The sequence below is a fragment of the Phyllobates terribilis genome, unplaced genomic scaffold (assembly GCF_046119375.1).
Source record: "Phyllobates terribilis strain yellow unplaced genomic scaffold, ASM4611937v1 Scaffold_5__5_contigs__length_657084704, whole genome shotgun sequence".
Taxonomy (NCBI): domain Eukaryota; kingdom Metazoa; phylum Chordata; class Amphibia; order Anura; family Dendrobatidae; genus Phyllobates; species Phyllobates terribilis.
Window position 1 is genome coordinate 30624949 of NW_027362765.1, and position 11473 is coordinate 30636421.

Consider the following 11473-nt stretch of genomic DNA (forward strand, 5'->3'; position numbering starts at 1 on the left):
ACAGTCTCAATTTAACTGTGAATACTGTGACAGTTAGAAGACGCCTGTGTGAAGCTAATCTCTTAGCAAGAAGTCACTGCAAAGTCCCACTGTTAAAAAAAGACATGTACTGAAGAGGATACAATTTGCCAAAGAACGTATCAACTGGCCTAAAGAAAAATGGAGACATTTTTTGTGGACTGATGAAAGTAAAATTGTTCTTTTTGGGTCCAAGGGCCGCAGACAGTTTGTCAGATGACCCCCAAACTCTCCATTCAAGCCACAGTACACTCTGAAGACAGTCAAGCATGGTGGTGCAAGAATCATGATATGGGCATGTTTCTCTTACTATCTTGCTGGACCTATTTAACGCTGGACAATCCCTGAGAGTGTCCAGCCCACTTCCCTCACTAGATTAATGGAGGAAATAGGTTATGTGGATGTATGGCGTATAAAAAATCCTGGAGTACGACAATTCTCATGTTATTCCAGTTCCCATCACTATCTAGAATTGATTTGGCTATCGGGAACTCATTGGTACTTCCATATATACACTCGGCTGCTTATCTGCCCTGAAGTGTGTCAGGCCACTCCCCTCTCCAGATCCGCCTTTCGCTGGGCAGTCTGGATCACCTTAGTAGAACTCCCTGGCGTCTAAATCTCTTCTAGATCCAATTGATAGAAGGCTCCCTTCATACGAGTATTCTTGAATATTTTAACATAAATGATGATACTGCGCCTAGCCATATAGTCTGGGAAGCTATGAAGGCACTTGTTCGCTAACTATATATTATAGAAATTTGCATGAGAAAAACAAAAACTAGAGAGCTTATGAATAGTTTGGTGCGGGTCTTGCAGATGCGGAAAGTAAACTACTGATTGATCCCACTGAGGAGGCAAGGGTTGATCTTGAGAGAACACAGTCAGTACTTAAAGAGCATCTGATGTCACTAGCCTCTAATAAATGTTTTTTTATTAAACAGAGATTCTTCATGGAGGAGGAGAGTGCGGGACATCTTTTGGTTACAATTATTAGGGCTCAGGGAGTCACCTCACAAATTGCTAGTTTGACTTTAGATAGTTGAGAAGTGGTTAAGCAAAATTAAGACATCTTAAAGGCTTTATGTATTTACTATACTAAACTATACTCCCCGAAATCTATCCCTGGGATAGAGAAGATTGTGGAATTCCTTGTGGATATACCCCTTTCTAGACTGAATGATGAAGACAGAAGGAACTTGGTTGGGGATATATTGTTAGAGGAACTGGAGGAGGCGTTAAGTCAAAACAAAATGAAAAGGACCCTGGAGTAGACGGATTGCCGGAAGAGGTCTTTAAAATGTATGCCTCACTATTGATACCTCGTTTGTTACATGTAATTAAAGATGCAGAGGGAGGAGGATCACTAACTATGTGCGTGAGAGAGGCCACAATTGTACTAATTCTAAAACCTGGTGTTACGCTCGTGCCCGGACTGGGCAGAACAGAACCGCCGGAGCGGTGGGCAAAGCAGAGCAGAGAGAAACTGCTGGTGCGGTGAACAAGGCAGAGCAGAGAGAAGCCGCCGGAGCGGTGGGCAAGTCAGAGCAGAGAGAAGCCGCCAGAGCGGTGGGTAAGGCAGAGCAGAGGGAAGCCGCCGGAGTGGTGGGCAAGTCAGAGCAGAGAGAAACCGCCGGAGCGGTGGGTAAGGCAGAGCGGAGCGAAACCACAGGTGCGGTGGACGAGGCAGAGAGGACAGGGCTCTGTTCACATGGAACAGACTGGAAAATACAGGAAGAAGGCTAGAACACAGGAGGAAAATACGGAGGAAGGGAAAAGGGACAAGCATAACCAGATACACACAAGGTACTTCCTATGAAGTAGCGAGTGGACACAAAACTCACAAACAGAAGTACAGAGACAACGAGTTGGAGTTAGGTGCAGGTTCAGATACTGCAGGAAAAGGGAAGGTACGGACATAGAGACAAACAGTTAACAGGCTAGGATGCACTTCAGACAGGAACTGCTACTGCAATGAGATACAAGAACGAGCCTGGGTATACAGCCCCCAGAGTGGCGGAAACAGACTAGAAGTCAGAGATAACAGGTCTGGGTATGCAGCCCCCAGAGTGGCGGAAACAGACTAGAAACAGGACAGGACCTGGCAATTCAGTAGCAAGGACTAACTGAGTGAAGGTGTTGCTCATGTCCCTCCTTCTGGGTGGAGGGGGTTTAAATATCCAGTGACTCATAGCAATAGGCTGGGGACGCATTAAGAGCGTGCCCACAGCAGCTATTAGAGAATCAGGAAGTAACAGGGCCGCCGCCCTAAGCAATCAGACAAGAGACATGCACACAGCATGAACTGGAGCAAGGTTTGCTGGCTGGACTGACAGATAAGATTGCGGTCTTGCATAGTGGGAGGTGGTGCACTATGCAAGCACGCCGCCAGGGATGTTACAGTACCCCCTCCCTTTACGTCCCCTCTTCTTCAAGCCTGCAGCGGTCTTCTGCAGAGAATTTGGAGGCCAATCCTTCTCTTCAAGAGGATTACCTCTTCTGTCCACTAGAGGAAATGAAACTGGTCTCATCATCTTCGTGACTAGTATGCTTCCTCCTATCAAGCCATCCTCAGCAACAGATGAAGTGGGTGAAGTACCAGGAACAGCACACAGAAAGGTCTCTCTCCATTTGTTATCAGGTAGCACCCTGGTGGATTCAGGAGACAACTGGAGGTCCTCCGCCTGGTTGGAGGGGTGCAGAGACTCGGGGGTAATCACTGCTTCGAAGTACACTTTGCCAGGCTTACTGGATGAAGTGGGCGAAGTACCAGGTACAGGGTGTAGGAAAGTCTCTCTCCATTTGTTATCAGGTAGCACCCCGGAGGATTCAGAAGACAAGAGGAGGTCCTCCGCCTGGTTGGAGGGGTGCAGAGACTCGGGGGTAATCACTGCTTCGAAGTACACTTTGCCAGGCTTACTGGATGAAGTGGGCGAAGTAACAGGTACAGGATGTAGGAAAGTCTCTCTCCCTTTGTTATCAGGTAGCACCCCGGAGGATTCAGGAGACAACTGGAGGTCCTCCGCCTGGTTGGAGGGGTGCAGAGACTCAGGGGTAAACACCGCCTTGATGGACGTAGGACCAGATTTATTAGAGACGGAGGGTCCTTTTTTTAGGACCATCTTCAGACTGGTTTCAGAGATGACATGTCTGTAAGGCGGGACGGTACCTGAAGCCAGATCATTGGTACAATCGTCGAGACTGTGTGGGGACATCGCCTCCGCTTCTCTTCCTTCGGAGACTTCAGCGGACAGCGAGTCAGCGACTAGCAGATCTGGTGAAGAAGAAGAAGAAATGGCTGACTGTCCTGAAGATATGGGGACTGGACACCCCTTGTACCTTAGCAGTCCCCCAGGATACACTATACAGGATCTCCAGACCTGAGCGGGCACTAGATCTCTCGGCTCTGGACGACCTGTGGGTAAGCCAGTCAGCACCTGGAATGTGAACTTCTTCATATGTAATGCTCCAATCTGGAGCTTAATTTGTACAGACATATTTTGACTGTTTCTGAGTAGGGCTCGTCCCTCTGCTGACAATGCCCAAACCGGCTTCTAGAGTTGTCGGACGGAAATCAGACACTGACTCTTCAAGGCTTTAAGCCCGAAACTTCAAGTTAATCCGAGGCCTTCACTTGCCACGGAGACAGTCATGGTCATCTGTGGAGAGGAAACACTAACGCCAAGGGCAGCCTCTCCTATAGGCCTAATGTCTTCGGATTCTCCAACCTTCGCTGGACAAAGACCGTCAGGGGGTCCCAAACCACCGCAGCGGGACCGCAATCCGATTTTGTGACTGAGTTCTGGCTTCTGCTTTGCCTGAAGAACATAGTCATCCTTCATGGATTCTGTGCGGAAAGCTGCCTCTACAGGCTGGGGAACAGGAGGTCTTTGGGAGGACAGAACCTGGCGTGACGGTTTACCTCTACGCCTTGCAAGTCTGGACTGCCTCTTGAGGTTGGGAAGAGAAGTATTCTGTGGAGCATAGTCATCCTGTGTGGATTCTGGGTGGGCAGCAGTCTCTCGGGCTGGAGGACTGGTAGGCTACCTACACACATTACCCATCGGGGCTGCTCAAGGATATTGGGAAGAGAAGCTTTAGCAGAGGCTTCAGGATTAGGGTCATCGAAGACCATTAGAAAGGCCACCAGGAAGGCCTGCAGGTCAAAGATGATAGGATCCCATGCTTCCCATAGGGGGGTGATCCATTTCAAGGCATCACCTGCTAGATAGGACATCATGAATGCTATTTTAACCCTATCAGTAGGAAAATAGTGAGCATAGAACTTGAAATGCAGCATGCATTGCTCCACAAATGCACGGCTTTGTTTTGGATCCCCATAGTACCGTGGTGGATCCGCAGGAACGAGTGCTGATAGATCCATTTGGGCTGGTGCGTAAATCGCCTGGGCCATAGCTTGAGAAAAATTTATTTCTTGGTGCACGTATTCGCCAGACAAGGATTCAAAATGTCTCTGAGAGCGAAAGGCCGTGGGGCTCAACGGGAACCATGGCCTGAGCAAACTGTTACACTCGCGCCCGGACTGACTGGCGTGAGCGTGATTAGTGATCCCACTGTCCCATGAACCGAGGAGTGCCTGGAGGGGCATAACTAAGTATCAACCCGATCCGACCAAGGTCGCACGGCGGCTTAGTCGACTCCGTGGACCAAGGAGGAACCGAGCAGAGGGACCAGGTGCGACTCCAGGTCAGACCCCGGTCACAGTTGTTGACCCACACCGGGGAATGCAGGAACAGGCAGGTTAGACTGGCATACAAGCAGGTGGGTATTGGCAAGTACGGCTGGTATGCAGACAGGTAGGTACTGGCAAGTACGGCTGGTATGCAGACAGGTGGGCACTGTCAAGCACGGCTGGTATGCAGACAGGTGGGCACTGGCAAGCACGGCTGGTATGCAGACAGAGAGATACTGGCAAGCACGGCTGGAGTGCAGACAGGGAGGTACTAGCAGGTTGGAGTGCAGGCTGGATAGGGTCCAGTACAGACTGGGAGACAGGTACAGAGCCGCAGATGCGGTAGACAAGCAGAGTAAAGCGAAACTGCCGGAGCGGAGGACAAGGCAGAGCAGAGAGGAACTGCTATTGTTGGAAATTTTAGAAATTGCTGATTAACTCTTCACCCTTCTAACTTCCTAACAGAAATTTTTTTTCATAAATGTGGTAAATGTTATTTATTAGCTATTTTATATGATATAGCTCTGGTTTAAGGGCATAAAAATTCAAAGTTTGAAAGTTGCAACATTCTCACATTTTTTGACAAATATTCGATGTTTTCATAAATAAATGCAAATCATATCCACCATAATTTACCACTAACATGAATTAGAACGTGTCATGATCTCAGAATTACTGGGATATGTTGAAGTGTTCCCGAGTTATAATCTCATAAAATGACACTGGTCAGAATTGAAAAAATTGGCGTGGTGAGCAGGGTGAAAGAGGTTGGGGGCCGAAGGGGTTAAAAAAAGGTCTCCAATGTCTCTGCCAAATGCCTGAGAACTAAATTTAAGACACCTCAGCTTTGCCCTGTTTAAAAAGTTTTCTTTAAATGTATCATATTTGTTTAGGAAACTCATCTGACAGAAAATATTGGTCACTAGTTTACATTGCCAAGAGCATCCAAGACACATACTCAGGGGCGTACAAAGAAATCATAGGGACCCATAGCAGAAGTTCTAATTGCCCCCTCCCCAAACCCCAAACAAATTAATATTTAGAGGGGTTACAGAAGAGCATATCTCACAACTTTGCAGCCTTTACAAAGTAATTTTCCTCCTACTGAAGACCTACATTCCCCTTTCATTGCTCCCAACAAGTATGATGCCAACAAAAGTGCCCCACAAACATAGTCTGGTACCACCACAGTGAATTCTTACACAGTACCCTCCACATGCACAGTATAATGACCCAACTATACCCCACCTCAACTCCCCCGGCAAAGTATAGTGACCCCAACACAGTATGATTCCCCAACTGTGACCCCCACACAGCTCTCCATATAGTATGATGCACTTCATAGTTTTCCATATAATATAATGCACCCCATAGTCATCCATGTAACATAATGCACCCCCATAGTCCTCCATATAGTATAATGCACTCCCCGTAGTTCTCGATACAGTATAATGCACTCCCCATAGTCCTCCAAACAGTATAATGCACTCCCCATAGTCCTCACAGGCATCACGTGACCCCCGGCTGCAGCCGGCTCTGGCATCCGCTGATGTCACGTCACGTTCCGGCTGCAGCTGGGCATGACTCAGTGACACGCTCCCCGGTGATTGATGGGCTGGAAGAATTAGTGCAAGAAAGGGAAAGCGTGCGGTGGATGCTGGGCTGTGGCGCACGGGGGAAACCCCGCCCACAGCCCATCAATCACCGGGGAGCGTGTCACTTTGTCACGCCTGACTTGACGTGACATATACGGATTCCAGAGCCGGCTGCAGCCGAGGGTTATGTGATGCTTGTGAGCGGACAGTAATAGCGCCGCTCACAGGCATTAAAGACAACTAAAGGTATTTCCAAGAAAACTTATCTGCCCAGTTTAAATACATTGGGGGGCATTTTAAATAGTGGTGGACAACTTCTTTAAATAGAACCAGGAGGGCAGAGAAAATACACGATCAGAAGACACAAGAGTAGTCAGTAAAGGGGCAAGGATCACAGGAAAAAATATGCAAACCGGGAGCTGAGCACAGAAGACTGAACATGGGGAAAACAAAGCTGTATCTGGCAGCTTCCGGCAATGTGCTTTGAGCTTTAGTAGGGTGTGGTGCTTTCCAATTACCTGAAGCAAAGAGCTGATTACTCCAGCTGTACTGCACACACTGCTTTACTGCCAGACTGGGTGATACTAGAGGTCCCAGACTACCCTAATCTTAGCCACCCAGAGCTTCTGGTTCCAATGTCTCCTTTTTCACCAACGCTGCCCACGGAATGAATGATTTCGGCATTCCATCTCCCAGAGGAGAAGTGATATACCATTTGTGGAAGCCCCAATGTTGCAGAATGGCAGAAAACTAGAAAGTGTCTCCATTTTGTAAATTCTAACCATCAGGAAATTAATCTATAGGAGTAGTGACTATTTTGACACCTGAGTGGGAGCTTGTTTTTAGCGAGATGAGTAGAAGTTTTTATTGGTGTAATTTTTGCCTACATAACATTTTTTGGTGGCCTTTTATTCCAATATTTGGGAGGCAGAATAAACAAACAGTTGAACATAATGTTCCACTAGTTCATGCTGCCAATGTCTTAGTGAATAATTCAATTTTGCCACATACCTTCCCATTTCTGTAAACATTTTGAGTAGAATTGTTCAAAAATAAAAATTTCAAGGATACTTTATTCAAAAATAATAATTGGTTTTATTCTTGGCAGATGACTGTACCAGGAGATCAGAGGGACAATTGACATCTTCAATTGTTAAATCAGATGACCTTGAGATCACACGGGATACAATTGAAGTGAATGCCATTACTCCAGATATACCATCATCCCGTCACAGCAAAGATGTATCATCTATTTCTTTGAAACAGGTCCTATCTTCTGATTCATCAAAGACTACTAAGACTACTAAGAAAAATAAAAGTCAGAAAAGAGGCATTGAAAAACGAACTGCTGTTAAAGCAAAGAAACCAATTACACATTCACAATATGGAAATAGTTTTCCCCTCAAAACATTTTTTGTTAAACATCAAAAAAATCACACAGAGGAGAAAACATTTTCTTGTTCCAAATGTGGGAGATATTTTAACCAGAAATCAGACCTTGTTAGGCATGAGAGAATTCATACAGAGGGTAAGCCATATTCATGTTCAGCATGTGGGAAATGTTTTAAAGTGAAATGTTATCTTGCTTTTCACCAGAGAATTCATACAGAGGATAAGCCATATTCATGTTCAGAATGTGGGAAATGTTTTAGCTTGAAATCTTATCTTGCTATTCACCAGAGAACTCACACAGAGGAGAAGCCATATTCATGTTCAGAATGTGGGAAATGTTTTAGCTTGAAATCTTATCTTGTTAGTCACCAGAGAACTCACACAGTGGAGAAGCCATATTCATGTTCAGAGTGTGGGAAATGTTATAAATGGAAATCTTATCTTGTTAGTCACCAGAGAACTCACACCGGACAGAAGCCATATTCATGTTCAGAATGTGGGAAATGCTATGGACAGAGTTCACACCTTGTTAAACATCAGAGAACTCACACAGGGAAGAAGCTGTTTTCATGTTCACAATGTGGAAAATCTTATGGACATAGTTCACAACTTCTTAAACACAAGAGATGTGTCACGGGTATGTCAGAAGTGACAGAGAGTTGCCCTGCCGTTGGTTGCAGGAGGTCTCTACGTTTGGCATTGCAGACAGCTTCTTAGATGAGAGGCTATCTTTAGGACCTAGTGGCCACCTCCCTCTGGGTAATTAGCTCTCTGGCCTTGGTGTATAAATACCTGGTGTGTCTGAGAGGGAGTTGCTGACTATATTAATTTCTACTTGTGAGGCTTAGCAGGAGCAGTACTTCGTCCTCTCTGGAGCTTGAGGTCGTGTGCATTTTTGGAGTTCATCTAAAGCTAAGCCATTTTCTCCTGTTTTGTCTACCTTTGTTGTCTATAGAGTTTAGTGGAAGTTAAATAATGCTCATCTCCTCCCATACCTTGCCGTAGCCATACGCTAGGGAAAGTCAGGGCGAAGCACGCGTGAGGCGATTGCTGAAGAGGCAATATAGGGACGATAGACCAGACTAGGAGGTCTCCACTTCCCCCTTTGACTAATGTCTGGGCTCCCTTTCCCTTTTCCCTCTGGGTTGGATTAGTCTTTCCCACACCTGGGGTGTCAAAATGTCACACAGGGTAGAATCCATATTCATGTTCAGAATGTGGAATATGTTTTGCATGGAAATCACACCTTGTTATACACCAGAGAACTCACACAGACTAGAAGCCATATTCATGTTCAGAATGTGGGAAATGTTGGGCAGATAAATCAAAGCTTTATAGACATCTGAGAATTCACACAAGGGAGAAGCAATGTTCATATTAAGAATGTGGGAAATGTTTTGAACAATAATTCTATTTTATTAAACATCTAAAATCCCACATGGGGAGAAGCCATTATCATACCTAGAATGTGAAAAATGAATTACTAGAAAACATAGTTTGTTCAACATCAACGAAAACGCACATGGGGAAAACTATATATTTTATTGACAAATTGTACAAAAAACATATAACAGTTGCATAATTAAACAAGAAAGGGAAATTATTTTACAATTTACTGTATTTTTTGGACTACTAGATGCACTTTTAACACGAAACATTCTTTCTAATAAGTGATTGCCTCTTATAGCGTGGAGGCAGCTTCCTGTGACGGAGCAGAATGCTAAGACAGTGTCCTTCCCGATCACTGAGAGAACTGCTTTCTCCTCTTGCCCCACACTGATCTATGTGATCAGAGCAGAGCAGGAGAGGAAGATACCGAGACCTCCACAGAGGCTGCTCCTCTTGAGTGATCAGCTGAAGAACCTTCCATTTGACTAGCTCCAGGACCTTTCATGTGACCTGGAAGGAACTGCAAAATGGACTAATGTATACACAGTGTTTTTGTATGCAAATGTGCACATGTAGTAAAGTAAAGCTGTGTATGTATACAAATGTCTATATGTAGTAGACCTCTGTGTATGTAATTATATATATATATATATATATATATATATATATATATATACATACACACACTATATGGACAAACATGGTAACCCTTACTCCCACCCTTAGAAAAAATGTCCTCATCCCTATTCTTCATCCTATTCTTAGTGATCTGCCATTCATTACACTTACTTTCAGTACACAATTTCCATGTCTGAACATAGTCTGTAACTTCTCTACACTACAATAATAAACATGTTCATATTACACATTACTAGTTACATCTACGATCTATTCCTTCTTTGTGGGAACATCTGATGAGATCCATTTATTAAATCCCTTTCCCTGCTAAGTTTAGTAGTTTTTTAACCATCATTGGGAACTGATTCCCTTTAAACCAAGGCATGGAACCTGATATGTCGCCCATTTCTTCCAAACCTGCTGATTCATAAGCTTCCAAGCTCCAGAGACCATGAAATAGACAAGGAAATTCGGAGTTGCCAATCCTCTGTCTTTTGTAGACTTTTGGAGATGAAGCCTCTTCAGCCTCGGCTCTTTACCTCCACACAAGGTCTTTCAAACACATTTTCTATGATTTTAAATGCTATTGGTTTTGTATCTAAATTGTATTATTTGAGAGAACAGACAAAATTGTAGGAAAATAGACCAATATTTTCTTTCAATCAGGTTTTTTCTTATTATGTCTTTTTTTTAAAGGGAAATTAGAATTAAATGTCCCCAATCCTCCTTTCTCTTCTAGTCCAAAAATCTGGAGTTTGGCTATGTGCGCACAATCAGGATTTGAAGCAGAGATTTCCTGGGCATTTCTGCATCTCCTTGGCAGGAAAAATGCTGCAGAAAAAACGCACGGTTTTGACGCGTTTTTGGTTGCGTTTTTTGAAGCATTTTTGTACATCAATAAATGTTTTTTGGAGCTAAATAAAGTTATTTGGTGGGACATTGTTTAAACCCTTGGATTACCATCACAACTGGGGTGAGTATATTGGTTAAATGAAATGATTAAATAATGTGTCCGTTGTATTTCAAATAAAGTGTTTACTCTGCGTGTTTATTTAACTTTTTACTTTAATTAGGTTTGGTCATGAAAAGGTGTGATTGACACCTTGTCATAACCAAACACAAGAGCTGGGTGTCAGCTAATTCCATTCACCCAATCTTCATTAGCATTTCCATTCATGTAATTTATGTGACAGCTGTGAGCTGCTATTTTTAGCCTACGAAGGTGCCATTTGCAAACATGTTCCCTGGCTCACAGCTGTTAAGTTAGCACTAAGGAAAGACAGGAGATCTGTCCCTACAATAGAACTAAGCTGGATCCCTACGATGTAACGGGGAACCTGATCCTGCGATCAGACCCGCAAAAGTCCTCGGCTAGTCTGAACGAAGACCTATAGATGTGAAGAAGGGATCCCTACAAGAACTAGGGACTGGGAGAGAGATGGACACCTCCTAGCAGAAATTGTAGCAGTAAAAAGACAAACAAACAACATAGAACATAGAGGTCCGAAGACCAAGCAAAACTGACTGAGAAAGGTTACAAAGCACCTGGCTAGCTTAAGAGTAGAAATTACAATGAAGTCCAGCATGGCCAGGAGGGCGGAGCAGGATTAAATAGGCAAAAAAGGTCATGTGACCAGCAAGATAGAAAAAACCTAACAGGAGAGTTCTAACAGTACCCCCTCTTCTATGAGGATCTTCCGGATCCCCTAGGCCCAGGCTTATCGGGAAACCTCTTGTGAAACGCTCTGACAAGTCTGGAAGCAAAAAC

General features: G+C 44.5%; 1 protein-coding gene across 1 annotated transcript in view; it reads left to right on the forward strand.

Moving 5' to 3' along the window:
• Positions 1 to 10026, forward strand: part of LOC141271400 (uncharacterized) — a 139467-nt gene extending 129441 nt beyond the window's left edge. Inside the window, exon 16 of the mRNA XM_073681489.1 lies at positions 7682 to 10026. Within this exon, the coding sequence (XP_073537590.1) occupies positions 7682 to 8415 (734 nt within the window). The 3' untranslated portion in view covers positions 8416 to 10026. The remainder of the gene's footprint in view (positions 1 to 7681) is intronic.
• Positions 10027 to 11473: the final 1447 nt, after the last annotated feature.